Source organism: Coturnix japonica, chromosome 6 (assembly GCF_001577835.2).
Source record: "Coturnix japonica isolate 7356 chromosome 6, Coturnix japonica 2.1, whole genome shotgun sequence".
NCBI lineage: Eukaryota > Metazoa > Chordata > Aves > Galliformes > Phasianidae > Coturnix > Coturnix japonica.
Window position 1 is genome coordinate 27,539,580 of NC_029521.1, and position 26,134 is coordinate 27,565,713.

Here is a 26,134-nt window from a genome sequence, read left to right on the forward strand (position 1 = left end):
AAAGATGCAGATTTCTTCTCAACCTTTACAGTAGCTCTTTTACTCTGCGATGATGTGCTTGCAGAGAGCCTTTGAATGAGAAACTCCTCTTAGAGAGGGAGTACTCTGGACAATTGAGAGTGATGGAATCTCTGCAGGGGGTTTGCTAAGGGATTCTCACTTTCAAACTTGTACTGATTTTCAAATATATATTCCCACTTTTAAAAACAAAATGCCATTTATTTATTTATTTATTTATTTGCTATGGCTGAGGAAAAGCAAGTGAAATGATGGACTTGACAAGCATGTTTTATGACAAGGACGTTGTTCCTCTGTGAGAACAATAGCTTTGGAGAAGTTCCATATTGCATCATTTAATGATAAACAGCAAAGCTGAGGGCAGTGATTGGCACCGGTGTCACACACAGTGAAATAACACTCTCCCATAGAGGAATCATTTCCAACTGACACAACTGAGCTCACACCAAACCTCAAGCAGTTTTTATGCCATCTATTCATCTCTGGGTTATTACGATGCTCTTATATTCAAGCAGAAGTCTAGCAAATGTTTTTTCTCTAAGTAGTTGATATTTATCACTCTCTGCCTAGTTAAGCAGACAGCTTTTGAGAAGCCCTCATTATCCAGAGAACTACACTGAGTTTTAGCTACAGAGACATATAAATTGAGCTGAGGGCTCCCCATCTCTCTTTGGGATATACTCAGAGGCCAATGTACCTCCCTTCCCTGGTGGTTTTCAAGCCAATGAGTAAAACCACAATTATTTTTATTTAAAGTGGCAAAGCAAGTCAGAGAAGATAAGAATTATCACCTTTGCTTATAAAACAAAGCAAATATTTTTCAGATAGGGTAACAGTCATGTCCCTCACACCAAGACTTTGCTAGACACCACAACTCAGGGGACAACCTCCAACACATTAATGCAGGGATTTCACTGCCTTTTTTCTAGCCATGCATTTGAAATCCCAAGACTGAGATCCCCCCTGAGTGTGCATCCAAACTTTCAAATACCTACAATGAAGAGGGAAGAGGTATTACAACAATAGTGAAAACATCCCAGGTTGGCTGTAAGAAACACATACAGAAATTCAACCCAACCCATGAGATTGTAGATGGACAAAACCCTCACATCCACACTGACCAGACCTGGATCCAAAGTCATTAGGAGGCCATACTTTGTAAAATAGAGGCTGTTCTGGAAGGCAATGTCCCGTGACAAAGCCAAAGGCCTGATGCTTGCTCAGCTGGGTTGCTGCTCATGGTGTTGCCCTCTCCAGCAACAAGCAACTGCAAATTATGCATGCAACAGGACTGCACTAAGCATTTCGGATCTGACTTCCAGTTTTGCTCCTTACTCAGAAACATCAGCAGCTTATGATCTGATTTAACACTGCCCCTGTTATTACTTTATTGCGACCTTTCTATTTTGAGATGTTCACTATATGCTTAGCTATGAAATTTCCTCCTCTTCCTGAAAAATACCTCTCTGTATCTGGTACCTAGTTACTACAATAGAATTCACCTTAGAAACATCATAAATACACAATTAAACAGGACTCTGTTCCAAAGTCAGCAAAACATTTTCCATTGATTTCAACAAGCTGTGGGATCAGGCCCCAAATCACTTGCAATACATTTTTTTGCCATCTATAGGACTGCTAATAAAGAATATATTCCATCTTTCACATTTTTGCTCCTGCATCCCTGACTTTCTTGCTTTGAGACTGCTGCATCAAGATGCACTTTCTTCCCATGCCAGACTAAATCCAGCCCTCATTACAATTTGCTTTCACGTTCCCTTATTCCTCCTTCCAAAGTTCCTATCGGAAGGATGTGCTGGCTTTGGGTTTTGGTAAAAGTTCTTCAAACTCTTTATCTACTTTCTGTTACCTGTCTGCGCAGAGGGATTCGCTTTGTCAGCTTGTGGACAGCAGGCTGGCTGCTGAAGTCGGGCTTCTTGGTGGTGTTCTTCATGCGGCACAGGATGACCATCAGCACCATGCAGGCAATCAGGAAGACCCCTATGCAGTAAATTGCTATTTCCAGGTAGTCTGGAGATGTTGGATATTCCTTTTCCTTTTCAGGAGCTGGATTGCAGGTTTTCGGGAGGGAATAATCAGGCCACAGAGTTAGCACATAGTACAGGCACAGCTCAGCACAGTGCATGGAACAGCATGAAACAGTTAAAACATCAGCAGTTGTAGCAGTGACTTGGTGACACTGTGGATATTTAGGTCATCTTGAAATCTGAGAGCTGTTCCTCTCTAAAGATCACCATTTTAACATCTCACACCACTGTGTGTGTTCATAAACAGACCTATATAGGCATACACTTGTGTCTGCCTGCTGAGGAGACACATTCACCAAATTATCCTCTATTATTTTAGGGAAGAAGAAGGAATTGAAGTGCTCAAACTAGGTATACATTTGTTTTATTGCTCAAGTCAACCTTCAAAAGCACAGTGCTTCCTTTTAACCACATAAAGGCACATTTAAAGATAAAAAACCAAATTTGCTAGTCTAGAAGTGTTATATCACAACGTGCAAATAGAATTTGGGGCTTGAGTCTGCATTGCTTGTTTATCCAAAATTCTCATTAGGCTCTTACAGTACAGAAGGATAATTCAGTCCCTCACTATATTTCTAAGTTCAACTGTACTTCTAGCAACAAGCCTCTGTGAGTCTTCCTTTGTCAGCCACACTGAAGCTGCACATTTATGGTTGCTAAGTGTCGTAGAGGGAATGGCTCTACTTCTATGTTATTCTGACAAACAACTTTTGAACCCATCTTCAGGATACTTATTTATACAAACACAATCCCTAATCCCTTATCTGGGGTTCATCCCCCGGATAAGCAGCATTCCACAGCAATCAGCAGTCACTCCACAAGCAATGCACGTTCGAGCCAGAATTTTCTTGTGCCTTGTTATAGGCTAACAAAATATTTCATTCAAGAAAATTGCTTAAAATATGCTGTTCGAGCACTTGCAAACACTGCTAGCAGAAGCAAGATTCACACAGGCACTGCCTGACTGCTTGGTGGCAGACCACGCAGGCTTGGTGTTCATGTAAGAGTGAGATGTAATAATGTTGCGCCATTCAATATACTTTGATGATGGGGTTAATATCTGCAGAAAATTTCACTCCCGAAATCTCAGCATTATGTACATGCAAGTTTTGTGCCTCTTGCTCAGGATTAACAATGAATAAATGGTAAAGCACAAGATGACCCAGCAAACCTCAGGTGGTTCACATTTTTTCAAAGGAACTCCTAAGGCAGCTGCCAACAGCTATAAACAAGAACATTTGACTAACATCAAAACCAACCATGGTTACATCTCCTAACAGCTGATAACAATTTTCAGGCAATAAAGCACGTTGATGTTTGTTTCTTTTCAGGACAGAAACATCATCAACCCCAGAACAGCAAGACATGCTTTGCAGTAAAAGCAAATGACTACTTGTTTTCTTAGAGCATGCGATGTTCAGAGATGCATGGAGCTGATTCCCAAGAGATGAAGGGCACCGCTTCTGTATATATACAATCCATGGGCATCAAAATTTCCATAAAAGGTTTGGTTGATAGCTAACAGTGAATTAAGCATCCTGAATAGCTTGTGTATTCAGATGAATGATTGTGGCCAAATCAGTCCCCAGGTTTCTTAGGATAACTTTGAATTTCCTCCTCTTGAAGTTTACAATGATTTACGTGCTGATTTTCAGTTATCTCACTCAAGTGAGAAGGAAATGCAGTTCCTCAACATTTCTGATGAACGTTTAACATTCATAAGACATAATTTAAGTGCAACAGAAGATGTCTGGGTTTTGGTTTTGGCTTGTATTTTTTTGAAAGGCATTTGGACTTGTAGACCAGATTGTGTCACAAGACAATCCATTGGCTTGTGACAAGTATGACTGTACATATAATCACTGTATAATCATCATAAAAATGCTGAGGAAGCCTGATGTCATTTTCTAAGACAGAAGCTGTGCTAATTCTGCAGCACTCAACAAGGGGAAAAAATAAGAGGAAAAACCACTGAAAGAGAGCAGTGTATACCTGGCAGAACTGTCAACCATGCAGTGTGAAAGGATATCCCAATAGAATTACCCGCCAAGCATGTATACTCCCCAGCATCCTCAAAAGTTACATTCCGTATATAGAGAACCTCAATTTCTTTGTCCGTAGTGTTAACACCGGCAGCCTAGAAAAAAAAAAGAGGGAAGCAAGAGAAAAAGCTAGACACTGAGAGAACTCTTGTGGATAGGGAGATGGAGCCACAGGGCTTTGCGCTTCGGAAAGGCAGAGGTGGAGAGATGCAAAGCTCCTTCCCCATCCACAATCCCACTTCCAAAAGGCGTTTACCAACAGGTCCCAGCTCACCTCAGAAAGTAATCAACACCCTTCACCAGACCAAAACTCACCACCTAGACATGCATGCAATCACGTGACATGGAAAAATTAACCCACAAATCTTTGTTGTTTTTTTTTTCCTTTCTCCTTTGTTTTCAATAAAAGAGTGTTGAAAGAGAAGCAAAGAGAAAACAGACACAGAATGCGGTATCCTTTATATGTAGTTACCTGCATCGGAAGAATTAATTTACAAATACACATATATATGGACAGTGAAAAGGCAAAAGAAGGCAAATTCTGCTCCAAATGAGACTACTCGGTAGAAGTCTCAAGCAGCCGATGGTCCCTGCATCATCTGCTGCACTGCAGTTAAATGAGGTCCATCAAGAAGCACTGTTAGGCCATTATGCATCAAACCTATCCGGGTTCAGTGCTTCTCCAATCTTTTACAAATAAACAGAATCCAAAACCAAGGGATTCTTAAACATGGAACTCCCTAGAGGTTCCAAGATGAGCACAACAGGGATCCATGCTAATGCTTCTGATCTGGAGGTTTACAGAAATTATTTTAAATAAAGATAGTGGTTGTTGCTTTTTGTCTTTATTCCATCCAAAAACACTACTCTGAAGTATGTGATGATAGAATAAGGACATTTTTATGACACCATTTCTGAATAAATTGAGCTGTGAGTTGCAGTCACGTTGTTGCCAATCTTTATTGCTTGTGGTGGGTTATTACCCTACCAGGAATGGGTGAATGGAGGCCTTAAGTGCTTCAATGGGCACTTACAAGAACATTTGATATGTACATATACACACACATGTGTATATATACATATATAATGTGTGTGCGTGATACACCAATTAGACTGTAGTTACGTTATTCATCAAGTACCTTAGATGTGAACTGCAAAGTATGCAGGATTAACAACAAAACTGAACACGAGCACACAGACACCAGACACAAGAGAGAATAAAGACCAACATCAGACACCATTGAGTATAGCACACAGAATATTGTGGGAATTTTTCCATGGCTGCTGGTGTAACACCAGTTGCAACACCAAAGGAGGATTACAAATGTACCACAAGGCCAAGGAGTTATCCTACAAGCTGCCTGCAGTCTCCCAAAGCACCATTTTTTTTTCCAGCTTCTACATCCAGCTTTCTTTAAAAAACATTGTTACCTTGTAAACTCGGCAGAACAGAGAGCCAGGCAGACTGGTTGGCCTCCCCTATATAATTGGAGACCTTACAAATATATTCTCCAGCGTCCGCCTCTGTCACATTGTACAGTGTCAGCACTTCAGCATTGGAACTATTTATCCCCGAATGCTAGAATAGACCAATAACACAGGAGAACAATGTAACTGCTGCCCAAAAAGGACACAAATCCGTCTAAGGTCCCACCACCAACACCTCATATGAATAACGACTTCCACTTCATGCAAGCATCAGGGTCAAAAACGTTTAGGGTCTGAGTTTTGTTTGCTTGTTTTTTAATCCGAAGCAATGCCAACCAGCTTGAAAAACTCCACGGTGCAGAACAACCCGGTGCCACCAATATGCCACATCACAATGGGGACAAATGGACATCCTCACAGGCTCAGCATCCAGAAAACCCAACCCTCCGACCAACTTTTGGCAACAGGTGTCATGTGTCTGAACAGTCTTTGAAGCAAACAGGGTGAGGGAACATCACTGAAGTTATTTAAGAGGGTTTTTTGTTCTTTTCTGAATGAGCCATGCCTGGAACGTTTAGAGATAAAGGGCTTCTAGGAAGTTTAAAACTCAAAAACAAAAGAAAAAAAACACACAAAAACAATCAAATCAAAAGCTGCATAATTAGCATTCAGGCTACTGAATGTTTATCTGACTTCTCATCTGTAATAAATAATCCCAATTTCTGAAGAAAAAAAAAAGTTCCTTTCTCAAAATCCTTTGGATTTACATCAAATAAATGCAAGGCTTTAAAGAAGCCATCACCACCAGTAGCAGCATCTGCAACGCCTCACCTTTAAAACCTGAAGGTAAGGCAGTCCATCTGGTCCGTATTTGCTGCCATTCTTCTCTACGTGTTTTATCCACTGAATGTGGGGCTGAGCATCACTGTAGACTTTGCAGACAAACTCGACATCACCTCCGACTACAGCTGAGGCGTTTGCTGGAAGGCCAGCTTGGAGGATGGGCCTGTGTGGTGATCGCTCTGTTCCAATGGGGAGGGCGAGGAGCAAGAGAAAGAGAGAGAAATAAAGATGCATAAATAAGCAAAACTGCCAAGAAAACCGTAAGTGAACTCGAGCCAAAAAGCCCTGTAAGCCTGTTGGCTGACTCCTCTGAAATAACACTGCAGCCAAAACGTATAATGAAAACTACAGTTCAAAGGAGATGACTTGAGCACTACACTTGTAACGTAAAGAACAGTTATTTGGGGGGAGGGGAGAAACCTTGCCGAAAAGCATTTGTCGTAGTGCAGACAAACAAGTAAAATATCATCATCAGAACACTCTGATCAATACTACAGCAACGCTCTCTACTCAGACAGCAGCACAAATACCAATTTGTAATCCTGAGCAGGACTCAAACCAATACTGAGCTACCTGAGGCGGGGGAAACAAAAAACAGTATGTTTACAATGTGAGCTAATGTAGTTGCTTATTTATTGGCTAGCCTAAGCATTTCATAAATGATGTTCATTGAGCTGGCATTGCTGAACACACTGCTTCATCTGGGCATCCAGAAAGGCATTGCAGCCAGCGCTCCCAGCCTGCTTTTGAGGATCGATGGAGCCTTCTCCTCAGCTATGAGGTGAAGCAATTTCCCACCACCACTGCCAAGCCCAACCTGAATGCTGCTCAGATCTCCTTGCTGATGAGTTTGGCATGAGCCTGGGCACAACAACCCTTCAGATCAGTGTAGCTCTCACCCTTCTGTAAGTGGGAACTCATTCCCTTCTTTGAAGAATCACAGAATCACCAATGTTGGAAAAGACCTACAAGATCATCCAACCATCCACCTGTCACCAATAGCTCTCACTAAACCACGTCCCTTAACACAATGTTTACAGTGTTGGTGACTCCACCACTTCCCTGGACAGCCCATATGAAAGCTTAACTCTATGCATTTCTTTTCATAAGAATATAAAGTTAATACTGACCTACACACAGGTTCAGTCTATGAATCACAAGTGAAGAGCCCACTGCTTATCACTGCCTGAGATCCAGTGCTCCAGGAATGCTTTCGAAGACCAGGAAAAAAGGAGCAAATCTAAATATTTATTTTTAGAGGCTGTTGGCGTTAAGAGCCAAATCAACTGAATTTCAAATCAAGTGCTCCTTCTTAAACACACTGGTTTCCAATAAACTGTTTCACAAGCAAACATTGCGAGTGTAACAGCAAATAATGATGCCCATGGAACAATGGGATCTTTCATACCGTCCAATATATTTGGCATGCGGCAAACATCTACTGGGAATTTATTCACTGAGGCTATGCTGGCAGCACATTACAAAGCAGCAGTCTTATTTGACTTGTGGCAAAAGTGCATTTGTATTGCAGTTATTAAATTATTCCATGGCTATGTACGTCGTTTTCAAAAGACCCGGGAATGGTTTAACCTTGTGTTTTTACTTGTACATTACAGTAGATTGCACAAATTACTATTCTGTCCTTTCTAGAGAAAACTTTTAAAGTTTCTCACCTTATCCTAAGTAAGCTCTAATTCCATCTCCCTCGCTCCTTCATTTGGGTACAAAAACAGCAAGCAAGATCTCTCTTTAATAGAAACCTTACACCATCTTCTAAAACTTATTACAGCTGCCTTCGGTATAAAATGAAACCTTAGAGAATGTTATTTAAAATGTTTTTTAGAAGTCAGTAGGCCTCATGTTTCATTTCTCCACATCAGGGTTTGATTTCCTTTGTGACCTTACTCGCTGCCCTTAAACAAACCAGAGAACGAGGCCTGAAACATCTTGGAAAAGTTCCCACTATGGCAGCACCAACACACGAAATGTGTTTAGTTTATCCCGATAACCATCAACGATTTAATCTTTTATCAATGACTGTCAAACGTTTCCTCTACCAAAACAGAAAAGGCCAAGCAAAGCAGTAAAAGCAAAGCAGAAAAAGCAAAGTTCTTACATTCTTACCCTGAATTCCTTAAAAAATTAAAGAAGGTATGCATATGTATAGCTAAAACGTTTGTGAAGTTTCTACTCTGAGGGTATGTGTGCTAAAAACCAAACTTCAGTTACCCTCCAACATGCAGAGCCATGTCTAGTATTCATTCAGCTCCCCTGCCTCAGTAGAAGGGAACAAGAAACACAGAGGACCATAAATATCATGATGCTCATTCAGAGGGATTTCATGTCAATCCTGGAATCCATTGGCTACAAGAAATGACATGTGTGTTGGGGAAAGTAACAATATGCAGACGGAACTTCCACTAATGACTAAATTCTGTACAGTACCATTGCTAGGAAACAGTCACTCCAGGATGTAATCCCGTCTTTGCTCTTTCTCAGCAAACTACATACATTTATGGATTTCGCTTTTGGTACCATCACAAACCATATTCATAAATCTCACATCACTTTTCCACATTTAAAACACAAGCCTTACATTTGTAAGCAGTTATCACCACTCACACAACTGGCTATGCTAGTATTATATGGAATATCGTGTTTTCTTTTTTATTAAATACTAGCATAAGAGTTAAAGATGCTTTCTCAAGTATCTTACAAGATGGTGAAACTGGCATTATGTAATGTACTAATTACAGGTAGGACCATCACTAAACTATAGTGACTCCCTATATCCCCAATTGTTTCACTCAAACATCATTTTCATATCGAATAAGCTGGCAATCAAGCTTGCAACTCTGTTACCCTGCTGGTCTCAATACGGCCTTTTGTTCATCATTGTTGAATTGAAGCAGAACCTCAAGAAATAAATCTTTGCTATCTGGCTACTTAAAATCTAGTGTTTCATTCTCACTGCTAACACAAACCTTTCAAAAACAAGTCAACAGTTTATGCTATAGCAAGAAGATTGCCCCAAAGACTAGCTGTCTTCAAGCATACTAAACACTACATTATGAAGACCATAAAAAGTAGTAGATACAAGTTCTGCTACCATAAATATTAGTTACTTAGTCAACTACATATAGATCTACAAGCTTTTTCATAGATATGCCCTGCTTGCTTGAACAGACTTTTCTGGTTTTACTAAAACATAATGGATGTTTAAAAATGAAGAATATTTTCTGAACTAAATCACTGAACTAAATCTCTGTAGGTTATCTTTCATACACCCATAGAATGGCTTGGGCTGGAAGAGAACGCTTGCTTAATTCTGGATCCCGCCTTAAAAAGAAGACACCAGATTGTTTTCCCCAATTTGCTGTTTTGCTTCAAAATGTGAACAGCTCCATTTGGGGAGACAGTTATCCACAGACAGCAGTGAAACTGGTTGTTCTTGTAAGGAATATCAAATTCAAGGCTACGAGCATCTAACTCAAGTCTACACCATCATAGAAGTATCCAGGGCTTAAACATTTCTGCTCAAATTTGCTTGAGCAATCTGATAGCTTATCTATTGGCAAACAGAGTTGCTATCAGAAAAGACAACAGGCAAAGAGAGCTGTCCAATGGCTCAGAAGAGACTCTCATTTAGTCTGTTAATGTTAAAACTTTAGAATGCCTTTCTCCAAGACAGGAAACTGTAAAGAATGTAAAGTAGCTGGAAAATTCCAAGTTTCCTAAAAGTGGGCACAAATGGACACCTGGGGATGGATGGCAAGGAGCAAATCCTGCCACCAACAGTGCAGAGAAGCCAGCCTGGAAGCAAGTGCTGCAGCCTGCATGCTTCCCAAGCAGCTCCTGAGAACTGGCCCTTCCAGCAGTTTAAGGCCCTTGGACAGGTGGTTCCTACAGAAGGTCACCTCTCTCCAGTGTTTGGCTTCACCTCCCCCAGTGTTTTTGCTGACCCACAGCAACTAACAGAGAGGGAAATCTAAGGGGTGAGAGGCAGGAACATCATGATGCAAGAACATGAGATGAAGATCGGTAGATCTCCCCACTGGTCTTAGCATCTAGGAGGTGCAAGAATGAAATAACACAGAAGAGAGGCTGCTTGCTGAGCATGCCAGCTGAAGGAAGATGTAGGACAGGGCTTGCTGGTGCCAGTGGCCAGAGAGAGCCTATTGTGAATGAAGAAGTGCCACTGCCGCTCCTGGAGCGTGGTGGCAGGGAAAGGAGACAATAACCCCGGAAGCAGGGAGCTCCAGGTCCCATCTAAAGGCCAAGTCTCCTTAGCAACCTGGCTGTATTGAAGGCTGAGAAGAGCTCTGGCAATTGTCTATCCAAACCTCCCTGCCACCCCAGGACAGACAGTTCAGGACCTTTCATGGGAGCTAAAAGCCAGAACCAAAGCCCATTGAAGTCAGGGGAAGAGCTGACATGGATTTCAATGGGCTTTGGATGAGGCATTTGATTCATTTCAGGAAAAAAATAATAAAATGGAAACTATTTATTTTTTTCCTTTTGAATGTGCTTGTTTCCTCTCCTTGCAAGCATGTGATTTAAGTGTAAGCTAAGAAAATAAAAGCTGAATAGCAAATGCAAGAGTTCTGGGGACAGTGGAGAGATCCTCAATTAAAAGGGGAAAATAAAACTAGAAGTAAGCTTTTCATTAGACAAACCCATTTACCAGAGCCTTTACCATCAGTCTTGAAATACTACTGAATCCTAAGGAACCATCCTGACAGCTGATGCTGTGAAGCTACAGAGAGCTCACAACGATGCTTCTAAGTGTGGCATCCATTGTAGATCCGTAGACATCAGTAGAGATTCTGTATATTCAGTCACCATGCAACATCTGTTGCTTTGAGAAATGTTCATGATCTGTAAATCACAGGTCTCTAAAAGCATCCTACGGTCCTTTAGGCTGGGCAGTAATCATGTGCCCTTGCTGCACGGCTTTTGCTTAGCACCTCAAACTTGCAGGACTGACTCTTTGGCCTTAAAAAAAATAAATAAAAGAAATCAAGCACAGCCTTTTCCATCATATACATGGACTGAAATACTTCAGTGTGTAAGGACATTTACTGGGCTGACCACAGTCTGCAATCACTACCAGTTTGGGCTAAATATCAACCATTAAGAGATGAATGCTTAATCCCTCACATTAAATGAGGAAAGCTCTACCAGTAGAACAGCCTACTCTGGCCGACAGTCAATGAACTGGTTTGGAAGGAGTGACACAACAGTCAGTGTCCTTCATGAAAGATCCCACCTACACAAACTGCTAATCTGGCCCCAGTCCACAAGCACTCAGAGGCTGGATTAATTATTGCTCTCTGAATTAGAGAGCCCCATTGAGGAGAGCTCCAGAGGCAGCCAAGGCATGAGGAACTGCCACTCAGGTTTCCCTATAAATACAGTCTTATCCAAGTTCATACAAAGGATCTGCCTTGAAATTACACTTGCTTTCCATACCCCTCGGTGGAGCGGCATAGGAGGGGTCTAACCAAACAGATGTCAGAGTTCCCAGAGGAATTTTCCTCCTTCAAGGTAGCTTTCTACACACACAGGCCAAGCCAAACCTTCACTTCCCTTCCTCAGAAGTAAGCAATTGCTTATGGGGGCGAAAAGCTGGAAGGCAAACACTGCTAGGCTCACTATTTGTTCAGTGGTGTGTAGGAGTAAGGCTGGGTGCTGGCTGCTCTTGCAGAAGATCAGAAACAACTGAGCAGGTGCAGGCAAAATGCCTCTGCTAATTAATGTCATACATGGTATATGTGCGAGCCAGGAGCTGAGCAGCTTCTACCAGCTGCATGTCAGTTTGGTTTCCCTTCTGCACAATATGAAGCACTGCGTGTTGTTTATAGCCAATTCAGAAGTGCTGCTGAACTGTCATGTTCCATTTACACGTACATACATACACACCCCTCAAACCACCACCTCTGAGGCAATTCATGCACACCAAGGTATCATCTACAGCACATCAGGGACAACACTCCCTTCTCGAGCTCTCTAAGACCATGAGAAGCTTTAAGGCTATAGGGAGTAACAGATCACTGTCATTAAATGTTGAGAGATAACGACCATCCCTGGCAAGAGCACTTGATAAAGAGCAGGAGCCTTCAGACTGACAAGCAGAACAGCCGGCAGATCAGACCAGCATTACCAGTGCTGATGAAATCATGCCTTGCAAATTTTGGCACCTTTTACCAATAGGTACTAGCCAACAAGTTCTCATGTTGTCCAGCATTCCTGTGCAGCATGAGTCTCCACATATCAGCACTTCTATGCTCCCCAGAGAGGTGGTCTAGGTGGCCAGGAGCTCTGACTGGTGTCAGGGCTCCTGGTCCTCACTATAGGAACCTGTGTGGCCTAGAGCAGCACTGGGCCGTGGGGAGGGCAGTGAAGCAGTTGACATCCACAAGTGCATTGTAATCTTCTCTAATTCAGGAGTTTTTGGTATAAATGTGAGGCATTTCTTTCTGCATTTTGTCACAAGCATCAAAAGCAGGCAGCCTCCTACTCACAGCAAAGCATTTACCATTCCATCCAACCTCCCCATGCTGCCTAAACCCTCCTTGTAGCTAAGATCAGACAAGTACAAGGCAGTGCCTTCTTAAATCTTTGCAGAAATGAATCAGATATATTCAAACTCTTTGTCCTTGGCTTCACCACCTTCACCTCCAATTGGAAGTAATGGCACTGTAATTACAGCAGGCAAAGCTCCCACTTATGTTCTCCCATCTGTCTCTTTGGACGGCTCTACAGTAGAGCTTGTGGTCTTATATACGCTCTAGCTAAAATTCATCTTTGCCTAACACCTTTATAACATCAGCTCATCTGCACACCTCTTCCCACATGGCAGCAAGCCGAGGAAGAGAAAACTGCAACAAGATTGAATGAGTTGCTCGACACAAAGCCTGTTCTTGTCAATGAGAAGAGCAGAAAAATCACAATCAGAACTAGGTAAAGCTTCCCACCAGGCTCTATCCAAGGCTTGCCATCCAAATACCATCTCTCTCACATAAGACCTCTACCTAGATAAGACATCTATCAGATGTTCACAGTGAATGAATAGACATGTATTAACTTGTCAATACACATGAACAAATTACAATCAATTGCTTTGATCAGCTACTTTACAGCAGTGATTGTAAGCTATAAGCACCTTGTAAAAATGGCAAAAACTGGTCAGTATTGAGTTTGTTATTCATAGTCTGACAGTATCTATGTTTTTCCTTCCATGAACACAGTCAAATTTAAGCATATTCATGCAACCTTTTAAATAGTAATATGAAATAATAATCATAACATTTTACATTTACAGAGTAGTTCAACATCCAAAGGCATTTAATAAACTACTATTTTTAATGTGGCTTTTACATCATAATTAAATTATACATCACTTCGTTTTTATGTTTAAATGGAGCAACTGCTGCTGAAGCTGCACCATGGGAACGGGAGTAATCCAACAATGACCAAATTAATTGAAACCCAGAAAACTCATAAAATACAGCCACCTCTAGATTCCAAGTTACACAGAGGTTGGCAAAGCAGTGAGAGGACACCCACACCAAAGCTGTCACGATAATCTTTCCTCTAATACAGAATGCCACATCTCAGTGATCTGTCCACACTACAGTACTCATAGATGTCTCACTCTCTTACCTCGCTCCAGTACCTGTCCCTCAAGGTCTTTTCTTTCCTGCACTGTAAACCTCTCAAAAGACCCCACACCCTTATACTGGAGCATGTTCCCAGCCCCGCTGCCCTCAACCTCGCCTTGCTACAGCCACATACAACCCCTGACATCTAACCACTCCGACCCACTGTTCAGAGCCATCCCTGTCTACTTCCACCACCTCTACCTCTCTTTTAATCCTAGTTTGATCCCCAAAAATCCATGATGCTCTTATCCCTGGAAAACACTCACCCCCAAGGGTGAGCTTCCCAGCTAAAATCTGTGGCTGTGGGATAATCTGCAGGCACAGACATGGCTCTCAACGCGTGCCTACTGCACAATGAACAACACAACAGTCTGCTTAGCATCTTCGGGCAACTCCTGCAAATTCCTCCTTGTATTTCCACAAGTGTGATACTGCACGAATTAGGAAGGCACAATTAAAAATGATAATAAAAGGGCTGAAACAATATCCTGTTCATCATTCATCAAAAGGAAGAGAGAAATGCCTGCCTTGGGGCTGTAATAAGACAGAAAGTGGGACAGGGAGACTGGTCCTCCCCCAGCACGCTCTGCAGGAAGGACTCCAAACATGACAAATACAGCATTCACCCAGCAGATGAAGTAATGACACTAGTATTTGTCCATAAAATGTAATTTAGCCAGACTACCCCAATGAAATCAGAAGCTTTAGTGCTATAAAACTAGGGTTTGGGAATATTTTTTGCCTTATTAAGAAAGAAGAGAGGGACCCCTAAGCCTTCCTTTTCCTTCAGCTAAACCATCACACAGCAGCCTTTGTTTTTGGAAGCAAACTGCACAGCCTCCAGCACTGAACTGTGTAATTTCTTCTCAGGTATGCACACCTTGCCAAAAGTCAAGTGCCAGGTGTAAAGTCCACACTCAGCCTTATCAGTGCACAAAATAAAGTCTTCTTCCCTCTCGACCTAACCAAACACCTGGGGGCAGGCATCAGCAGGGAGACCTGCATGCTTGCAGCCAGTCTCATCACGCCACAGGCCGCAGGCACTTGGGTGAGGACGTCAAGCCAAAGCTTGTCCACACCAGGAGCATCAACAACTACAAATCCAGCTGCCAGAAGCACAAGTTTGGGCTTGGTCACGATACCTACATTTAACTCCTTCTAGGCAAGAGTAATGCGACTCAGGAGTCACGCATTCAATTCAGCTGCTGTCAGTTCTTTCTGTATGTAACCTGGCTGCTAAAAATAATTCTTTGGAAATTAAGGAACATTCTGTTGTCATGTCAAACTAACGCTGAATTTCATTTGGACAAAACAAGCCTTGGTGAAAACAAATCACAAGGCATATGTTTTAATGCATTCAGGAATGGCAAAGTGGAAACATGTCGTTAAAGAAAAAACCATGTCCGTTCCACGCTCACAGCAAGAGACTGGAAGAGCACAGGAAAACCCAAAAATAAAGCCAACCAGAAACAAAAGCAAAGGCTTTTTTTTTTCTTTTCTTGTGCCTAAACAAAAGGAAATATAAACAATGAACACGCATCAAGAGCAAAAAGAAGATTCCATTTTAATGAGATTTTGTTTGTTTAATAACACGCTGTAAAAAGCATGAGTAAAACTCACCTCGACGCCCCCTAAACCTCCAAGGGTTCAGAATACAAGCACCTTTCTGCACAACCATTGGTACAGACACTCATATATAGAATTTCTGGGGCACGAGGTTTAAGCTGAGAGCCACCTGAAATACCTCTAGACCTCATTCCCTAATGATGTGAGCCAAAGGTGTGGCTAGCATGCAAACTAGAAGCTCAAGGTAAAGTTAAACTTGTTGCAAAAGGACTTTTAAACATATAAATGCACATTTGTGACCAGTTATGTTCACTTTAATAGTAAACAGCAGGGTCTTCTTACTCCACATTCTTGGGAGATGTGTCGTGCCATGGCAGCTGCTTGTAAGACCCCGTAAATGAGGTAATGTGTAGAGCTTCATCTGAAAGCAAAACGAGGTTTGTTTCCCTGGATGATGACATTAAATAGGACAGAAATGGCTACCTGCACTATGCACGGTACAGACTAAGCCTTCTCTGCTGTTAAAATATAAATTCAATTAGTTACTTCCACGCTTAAGCAGAACTGCTGCTGCTGAAATTGCACTCCAACGATAATTGCAATCCAACAGTGATCTAATTATGTACGAGTCTCAGTGGCTGCATTCCCATGTTGCTTTCTACAACCTGGATTCACTACAATACAACTCAGAGGTGAAAGCCACAGTTTTCAAGCATTCTCCCTTAAGACCTTATGACTTTATATATGTTTAAAGAGAAGGGAGTCTATTAGCAAGCTTACTATAAAACTGTGAGCTTCAACCTGCCATTAAACACAAAAGAATAGAAAGGCACCTGAGCTGCATGTAGAAAGCAGCTGATGGGCTCAACTGTACAAGGGAAAGTACATTCTTTTAATTGAGGTGTTGGATTTGAGTATCAGCCTTCATTTTTGTTCTGCCACCAGCTTCCTGTGTGACCCAGGGCAAGAAATTTCATTGCTCCACAGCTGGTTTTCACATCTATAAAACAGACAGTGACATTCCCAGTCTGCATTTAGGTTGTAAGCAATTACTGCGTGCTGGCATGCTGCTCTGGGCAACAAATAGCTGATATTAATTGAAGCCTCTGGGTTGCACTCCAATAAATAGCTGGAGACTGCTCCTCTTCCTTTCCAACAGCATTTTGCATGGTCACTGTTAGCCACTGATGCCATCAGCACAGCTGCAGCCCTAAGTCCCAGCCTGGAGACAGGAAGGGCGAGGAGCAGGGGGCCCTTGAGGGTGTCCCAAACACTTTAAGAATGACCTCGTTCAGCGCAGAACACCCTGCCCAGCTTCACTGCATGGTTTCCCCCTAACGTTGTCAATGTGGACAAGTATTTGGTGTTGCACAGAGAGGCTGCCGACAATTCGCTGCTTTATTTTTCAGTATTTTCTAACTCGTATTGTAAAAAAATCCAGTCCAAGTGCTCTGCCAAGTTTGTAAATTTGAACAAGACCATCTGAGCCGAGTTGACTGTTTTAAAAGGGTTCTTGCAAGTAATTACAAGGTAAAAACGAGAATAATTCACACCTACATTTGCACTGAAAAACTTCTCAGCCCTGCTGGCTCCAGGCTTTTAATTGTCAAAAGAGTTCAAGGTTTGGAAAATTATTGGCATCAAGTCATACTGGATATTCCTAACAAGCATTGTGTCACTACTTGGCAGCATTTTTGCTGGGATACTTCCCAAATCTGTGACATAATCAGAGTGTTCTCTACGTTACTCCATATAGTCAGACTCTTGTGTTCATATAATACATTACCATGTTTAATACCATTTGCTATTACTTACACTTAATCAACTCTGGAATCAGTTAAACCATGTAGGAAAAGCAATTTCAGAGGCTTTCAACTGACAGTTTTCCACATACAACCTGGCCTAAAATTATGACCTGAAGCTTGTAAGATGTTGTCTACATGTGCAATAGCCTCTAAACAAACACCCATAACTCTCTACAGCTCTATGGGAATGAAAAACTCCTCTAAAAGAAATAAAGAGGAAAAAAAAGAAAAAAAGAAAAAATATATATTAATAATACAGAAAATTAACTTCCGTAGAACTGTCTTAACTAGAAAACTGTCAGAGTTTCCCCTTCTGGCCTGTTGTAATTTACTGCTTCAACAGTTTCTTGCCCAACCTCCACAATTATCACAAGCTTTCAGCAACACAGAAATGGCTGAGCTCTCCAGCATCAATGCCCCTTTCAGCTTAAAGCCCCAGTGTAGAATCTCTTGAGAGACTGAGTAAATTCAACACACAGTATTAGTTATCTTAGGGTATGTAGTTCTATACGTATGTCTTCAAATTCAACTAACAGTGATACCCTTTCAAATGCAAAAAGTTGCATACCCCAACACCCCATGTCAGCAGTCACTTCTGAAGAACTTGACCTCACTACTAACGTTTCTACCTATGTATAGGAAAGGAATAGACATTTCACTAAGTGACATCATCCTTATTGCCATTCCACTCATTCACACAAGTCACTATAATTTACTGCCAGGAAAAATAAACGCCTGCACAATATTCGTCCATGTAAGCCATTCAAAAAGCTTAAAGGGAGAGAGGAGGTGAGACGGCTTCTGACAAATATTTGCTCAAGTGACTGCATCATCCATGAACACATTTGCTAGCAAGAAAAGGGTGAAGAAATTTATGGTCACCTTGAAGCACACCAGGCTGGGTAGCAATGAGGAAAAGGAACAGGGGAAAGAAGGGGAATTTTTGATCAGTTTCTTTTGAACAAGGAAAAATTCCAGTATTGCAAAAGAGGTTTCTTTCCTCTTATACAGCTTGAAGCAAAAACAAAGTTGATCCAATCTAGATTCCCCAAAATAGCTAAATAATTTCTACAGAACCTCCAAAAGTCCCCAGGTGCTCATCCTGGCCACTTGTAAGGCCAGGCAGGGTGAGCACCATGCAGGGCACCATGCATTGCCTGCATCGGCAGCCACGCTGCACTCTCAGCAAATGGTGTCCAAACAAGCATTCAGGTAAAAATGGCTTTGTCAGCCACTTGGTTCACTGTATAGAGGCTTCAGGCTCTATACACTGTATAGTGGCTTTAGACTGACAGCACCCTCATCACAAAATTCCCTTCTTCCTCCCCTGCTGCATGAAGGCTAAACCTTCAGATCCGGGGGTTTCTGTAGATTCCAGTGGTCCTAAACAATGCAAGGGATGCACTTTTATTCATGTAAAAATAATCAACAGACAGGGAAATGAAAACTTTCTCCTGCTCTGGCCAAACACACTGAAACTTATATTAAGATTCACTACAGAAAACAAGTTGAGCTGCCAGTCATCAGCCAGAAATAGCTTAATAATAACATTCATTTTTAATGTCAGTTCAGACTGAAATTAGTTTAATTCCAGAGCTTACAACACTCAAATGGCCCCGTGAGCTGGGGAGAGCAAAGCCCATTCATGCATACCTCAGACACAGAGGTTCAGACCTCCAAAGGTACCACTACCATGTCCTGCTGTAACAGCCAAACTGATTATTTTGTATAGAAACCTCTACAGATTCAATACAGCTATTCCACACCCATCCAAGGCTGATCACCAAGGGTGTATCAGCACAAAATTTGTACTAATATTAGTTGTACCAGCAAAAAATTCAATTGTAACACTAGTACTTAAAACTGCATTAGTATTTATTCTTCACTCTTTATGGTAAGCTTGTAGGTGTATTGCAGCAACATGCAATTACCAAGAGCTTCCTTGCACAGATACTTCAGCTTTGCCAAGATATAGGTAGATTAGTCCCATAGACACAATTGAGACAGATAACAAGATACAAAGGAGTCATTTATGCAGTGAATTCTTATCTTCCAAATACCATGAAATTATCATCAGAATTCAGTAAAATCTATCAGCTTCGTTCTAAATGGTTTCTTTTAGAGAAACTTGGTCATTAATCAACAGCGTCCTTATGTGTTTGACAGAGCATTACTTACCGACAACATCGAGATGGTAAGTGTGGTTGATGGAGCCATACTGGTTTTCCACGATGCACGTGTAATTTCCTTTGTCAGATGGGACTACGCTTTCCATGATGAGACTCCAGTGCTGGTTGCGGACCTGGAGGGTTGTAAACAGAAACTGAGAACTTCCCCAGTACAGCATCCCTCTCCAAAACAACTGTTCCACAATCTTTTATAGTCTGTGTTCAAAATTGGTCTCCCCTGTGTTCATCGGGACTTTGAAATACTTAATTCATGCATGGCTGCAGCACTAGAAGCTTTCATGTACTCCGTTATAAACATACCCTCAGCCCTAATTTGAGCACTTCAGCCTTCAGTGCACATCTAGTTCTATCAGACTTAAAACAACGGCACCAATTAGCAGCAGTTGTCTTACCAGGCTTACCTCTCAATCTACTCCAACACGAATTCACACCCTCCAGATATTACCCATCTGTCTCCAAACAATCATCTGATAATATTAACTACTCATGAGCAACACGGGATGGATTTGATCCCCTAACATCCAGGTCTGTGTTGTGCACTGATAGCTCAATTACACAGCCAGCGTTTCAGAGAAACAAAGTGCAGAAGGGCAGTGCCTGGGCTGCCTCCCAGAGACACAAGGAATCACATCTAAAGCTATAGGGTACCACAGCTGGAAGAAATGGTGGCACATCCCCCAAAAATGCCTGATAAGAGAACCCTCACTGAAACAGAACATAAAGACACACATTTATTCCATACAATCCTTAGGCACGATGCATTAAAGGTGCTGGTGCTGTTCCCATTAGAATGCAAAAGGAATGCTGGCAATGGTCTCACAGAAAATAGGATCCGGCCCAATACTAGAAGGATATAGAGCCATCTTGTACATACATATATTCTCTGCATCATAAATTAGGGCCCAAAATGACCTCTTGCTGGCCATCCATTACTCCCTTGTTTCAGAATCACCCTTTTGACAAAGTGCTCACAAACCTTAACATCACATAGCTGTGATATACAGCTTTTAAACCACAAAGTACATGTTTTAGCAAATAGAATCAAACACAGTCTGGTACAGTAATTTTAATCATCCAAATTGAAAGCAGTAACTCAGTACAGCACACCAGAAAAATTTATTGACCATCAGCAGCACTTCCAGTAACTACACGTTCATGAAACTCTGCTCCTTGCTCTGCTGCTCTGTAGGTCCTTACTGAGCAGGAAGGGGCTGCTCAGGGCTGCTGCCAGCAATGTAAGTAAAAATGCCTTCAGTCCAAAGCTTAGAAGCCCTGACTGGCCATGTGGGCTTGGAAAAGGAAATAAAATGCAGGTGAACCCTCAGCAGCTGGTGAAGGGCATGGATGCTAATAGTGCCACTGTTTGGTGTGTGCTAACAAGACCACAAGACCTCCAGTCCAAAATCACAGCCCCTCTCCCCAGCTCCCCCTTTTGGTGCTATGCATCAAAACAATCTATTGGTGGTGGGTTGTTTGTTTCTCCCCCCCCCCCCCCCCGCAGCATCAGGAGCTTAGAGATAAGTTTAACAGGATAGAAACAATTCATTGATTGAGTAAGGGGATAACAGAATACTAAGTCAGTGTTTGCTTAGAAAGACTTATTGTAGAACACTGGTAAATCAGTATTTTACTGATTTATGGGCTGTTCTGGGTGAGATGACCAAAATTAACTGGGTCAGAATTAGAACAAGTGTTTTTAACTTGTTTGATCACAAAACAGAAAGGACACAACAGATTCCCAGGAAAGTGAAAAGAAAAAAAAAGATAACAAGCTGTAAGTAATTAACTGATGGGAAAACACAAGAAATTGAGTAGCATTCAATAAGAAAGTACCTCACTTTTAGCAACTCCATACATTACATGGAAATATTAGAAACTGTTTGCATGATTTCCCTTTTTGCAACACCAGTAAGTAGTAATTCAGCAAATCCAATGAGTTGCAAGTGATGTCTCTTTAGTTTAAGCTAAACAACTGCTGTGAAAGCCCAAAGCATTTGTGACAGATTATCGTACTACTAGATTTACGTTGTGAATCTGGATTCAGCTAGATTTGGCTTTGGCTGATTGCTTTCTGTTTACAAGGGCAGCACTGCAAAGCCCAGCTGAATGCATCTGCCAGGGATGAGGGCAGCTTCTCCCAACAAAGACTCCCAAACTTGAACCCCTCATTCTGAGTCATACAGTGACTTGTGTTGGAAGATGCACTAAAGCCCAACCTGTTCCAGCCTCATACCATAGGGGCAGCTCAAGCTGGCCAGTGCCCCGTCCATGGCTTTGGGCACCTCCAGGGATGGGACACCCATCTTTAAAACTACACCCATTTTTAAACTACATCACCAACATGAAATATACACAGCTATCTCTTAAACATAGCTTGCTGCTGAGCAAACCTAACTGGAATCAAAATGTAATGGGAAAGGAGATTGTTACAGAAATACCTTGCTTTTTGCATATGCAATAATTGTGGACAATTGTTTAATTCTTTCCTTTACTCTATACGCACAATGTTGAATTTAAATGTAGAAAAGACCACTGTAGAGATGGAGCTTATCAAAAGACATATGTGAAAACACACACCTGTTAATAGTTAAACAGTGCCCACTGATAGAAGTACATTTACTTTCCGGGTGGTGTATAGAAATGCAAAGGTTGCTGTATTCTCACAAAGAGGGTTTAGAGCATTCAGTCTAAAAATACCATAAAATACCCTAAAACACACGAGGAGGAGGCATTTAAAATAAAAAGGTGCTTAGAAATTTAGTAACCAATCCTCTTTTCCTTACTGCAGGTATGCTCTGAAAAACCGAAGGGTCAATTTAGAATTTCACCACCCAGAATTAGTCATGGTGGAGGAATTTTGCACTGGGAGCTATCTTGACCAGTGCATACACCCTTCTGCTAGCCTGCCTGAATGTAAATTGACTCAAGGCATTCCCCAGTCGGAGGGACAAAGTGCTACAGGCTGCTATCTGATCGAGATACACAGCATACAAAGAAGAGATATGGTGGCTCAAAGCAGCAGGAGAGAGGCAGCTGGAGGATTACTGGAGAACTTCACTTCTTCCTTCCCTTTCTTTGTTCTTAAAGCCCCTTTAAAAAGGGAGCATTAAGTCAACTGGTCATGGCAGATATGGCCACTCTTGGTTCATGCTATTCTATTTGCACAAAGTATTTTTGTGCATGAAGATTTATGGCAGAAGCACTTTATATTTTGCAATGCCTATGCTAAAGAGAAGCCGGTGTACAAGAAATACTGTGGGCTCAGCCTCTCCAACAAATAACGGACACAGTGTCCAGCAGTTCTGGAGACCTCATTCTTTAGGAATCACCCATTGAAAATGTTTCCACCGCTACTTCAAAACACCAAAAGAATCCGGAATATACTTGGACTTGGTAAGCAGAATGACAACGATAAGTAAATGCTTCCAGATCATTTTAAAGGTGGTGTATTTATGAGCAAGAAGAAAGCCTGAAACCCACAGCTGCGTGCCCTCCTTTTTTTTTCCCCTTTACACTGAAGAGATGTAAGAAGTTTTATGATTTAGAATTATAGAAGGCATAGACTTCACTTATCCAGCTGGCTTTAGAAATAGGCATCTGTAGTTTCTTTCCAGAGCACATACATACCTAGGAAATTGTACACATTTAATATACATGACCAAAAATTTAATTTGTGCCACTTTATATGTGCCTACAGTAAGCAGGAATGAGCTCACATGGGTCTCTCACCCAAGCCAGCAGCAGCAGAGGGGGATTCAACCCTCTACAGACCACTCCTGAAGCAGAAGGTTATCTGACAAGCCACCAACTTCCCTTCATGGTTTTCAAGCATGATACCTGAATTTCCCCTTCATGAGATGCAGAGTGTTCAAACAACATCTCAGTCTGTACTGAAGTGGTTACTGTTATTTTCCAAGACAGGATTAAGGTGTTTTTTTTTAATTGGATTTTATTTTTATTTTTTTTTTAAATAAGCACTGTGAGAAAGGTGAAAACCACTGAATTGTAGCCAATTCGTTAACACTCCATAGTATTATGAAAGGCCGAAGGTGCTGCCAGGTGTACACTCATAAGACACAGCAATTTATGGTGTAAGCAAATAGATGGAAAAGTCTACTTGGATAATTAGTGCTCGCGCAGGGAGATTTTCTGGGCTTCGCTCTCTGCTAACACAAACGTTGGAAAAACTGACACTTTCTACAGTAAGTCTGGTTAGAGAGGAAAGGAGACTACGGCTTGTCCTCCTCTGCACCGGAAAACACTCTGCAATGAGCAGGATCCGAGTCAACAGCACACAAAGCAACACCGACGCTCGCTCCATGCAGGCACCGCAAAGCTCAGCACCTGGACCGTGAAGCGAAGGCTGCAGGTTGCTCTGGGCTCCTCAGCAGTACACTGCAGCTTACAACCATGAGACAAAAAGTGAGCCAAACTCAGAAACTTCTCATCCCGTAGCTCATAACAGGAGCACAGTCAGAAAGGCCATAACAGAGATTAGGATGGCTCAGAAATCTGGCATAGGACAGCACAGCACATGCATGAACTCAACCTGGCATCCAAGCCTTGAGCGCCCATTCCCTGGGATAAGATGACCCCATTCTGACTTCTGACCTGACCCAGGCAGATACGGCAGATACCTGGAGGTTAAAGGTCCGTGCACTAAGCCAGAGAACAAGCTGGCCTTCCCAGACTGCTCTCATAATCAGTAACCACCAGCTTCGAATGAGACATCTAATCTGAAGCTATTTAAAATTCAAACAAGCCCTCCCAAGTAATTGTTGTTACTTTCCCTCAAATTCTGCTTCCCATTTCAGTTTCACAGACCATAAACTCTATAGAAAATAATAACTCTTGACTTCCGACCCTTGTGTTCTCAAACTGCCTATAATCCCCACTGTGGATAGTCATGGCTTTAGCAATCCAGGTGAAAAAGAACGAAGCAAAATCTTCAGATCTTACTGCATTCCGCAGTGTCAGTCGTTAGTTTTCCAAATAAGTCTTTATAATCAAACTTTAATTGCACTGGTATTGAATGTTAGGAAAAATAGAACTAGAATTAAAGCTCAGTAACAGCCAACGAAGCCACCACAGAGAAAACATTATTTTTTTGCTTCTAAATTTGAACCGAGCCCATTGAAAGATCCTCTGTTGGCTTCAGCAAGTTGTCGTGGTGGTTTATTATTCAGTATTGGTCAAGAACAGAAACTGCAAAATAACTTAATGAGATCTTACCTTATAGCCGCCAATACGATGTTCTTGTTTGAACTCTTTCCCATTTTTCAGCCATCTCATGGTTGGTGTTGGGTTTCCCATAGCTGGGCAACGAAACTTGACAGTGTTTGCTGCTGGGACTGCATGTAACCTTTTCTCCATTTTGTCTGTGTGTGTCCAATAGGGCGCCCCTGTTGCAAGGAGAAACATCCAGAAACGTCAATGCTTGGCACCCAACCTCCCTTTCCAGCCCCTTCCATGGATGGAATCTGCATTTGTTTTAGTGGGGACAGCATGTTCTAGGAAGGGTACAGGACTGGAAATCATCTGCTGCAAGCGGTGATCAGAGTTTCGCAAACAGCTCAGTCTGCAGCCTTGAATACATGATTTATGAGAAAATTCCAATAATTAACCACAGATATTCCTTGCTTTGTGGACACTGAGTAAGGCAGAGGGACCAAGCTTTCAGCAGATTCCACTGATCATGATCCCCAACTGAGTTACTTCAAGTAGTCAGCAAACCCCAGTTAAGTAAGAAGCTGGACAAAGGCAGAACTGTTTGAAACCTGGACCTAAATCTTCTCCCCATCTAAAGGGGGATAAACACAACTATCTGCCTAGAACCTGTGAAAGCTTGCAGAGCAACATGGCAAAGCTGACTGCGCCGTTGAGATGCCATTAAAATCCATCTGCAAATGGAACAAATACCCAAAAACTTAGCCAAAGTAGAGCGTGGATCAGCAAAACTCAACAACAGAGTTTATCATTTAGTGCCCACCAGCATAGAGAAGCATGAAAAATGCCTCTTTTGTCCGAAACATCAATCCTGTCACATACTGGAATGGCAAACACAGCACAACGTAACACCCATCTGCCCATCTTCTCCTAACCAATACATTTTTACCCAAGACACCCAAGATCAGCCCATGCTCTGGACCCATGTTCCACTTTGGCTACAGTGCTTTCCCAACATTGCTTTGGTCATATCCCCATTACAGCTGAAAAGAAAGTCAAGTATTCAAGATCTGTATAACACTAGGAAACATTAATTTAGTTTACAATGGCATTTTCCCGAAGCAAATCAGATTAGTGTGGAATTTTGAGGACTAGAGGGGTCCAGAAAAAGAACTCTATTTCTCTCGGCCCTGTTTCATTTCCTTCATTAGCAGCCTTACGGTCCACTATAAATAAACTCTTCCGTTCCTCAAATATTTATAGCAGCTCTTACAATCAGTGTAAACTCAGAAATCCTGCCACCCCCCTCCCTAAATAAAAATACAGCTGGATAGAAAATACAGAAATAAATCCTTTAACAACATC

General features: G+C 41.8%; 1 protein-coding gene across 13 annotated transcripts in view; it reads right to left on the reverse strand.

Annotated features, from left to right (window-relative positions):
- FGFR2 (fibroblast growth factor receptor 2) overlaps window positions 1-26,134 on the reverse strand; it is a 68,222-nt gene that overhangs the window by 18,988 nt on the left and 23,100 nt on the right. For 7 of the 13 annotated variants that reach the window (XM_015867443.2, XM_015867441.2, XM_015867432.2 and 4 more), the window contains 5 exons: window positions 24,836-25,005; window positions 19,593-19,716; window positions 6,368-6,558; window positions 5,540-5,687; window positions 1,883-2,085 (listed from right to left, as the gene is read on the reverse strand). In XM_015867443.2, the coding sequence (XP_015722929.1) occupies window positions 1,883-2,085; window positions 5,540-5,687; window positions 6,368-6,558; window positions 19,593-19,716; window positions 24,836-25,005 (836 nt within the window). Of the gene's footprint in view, window positions 1-1,882; window positions 2,086-4,058; window positions 4,204-5,539; window positions 5,688-6,367; window positions 6,559-19,592; window positions 19,717-24,835; window positions 25,006-26,134 lie in introns of all 13 variants that reach the window. The other 6 variants (XM_015867444.2, XM_015867442.2, XM_015867437.2 and 3 more) reach the window with 3 other exon arrangements.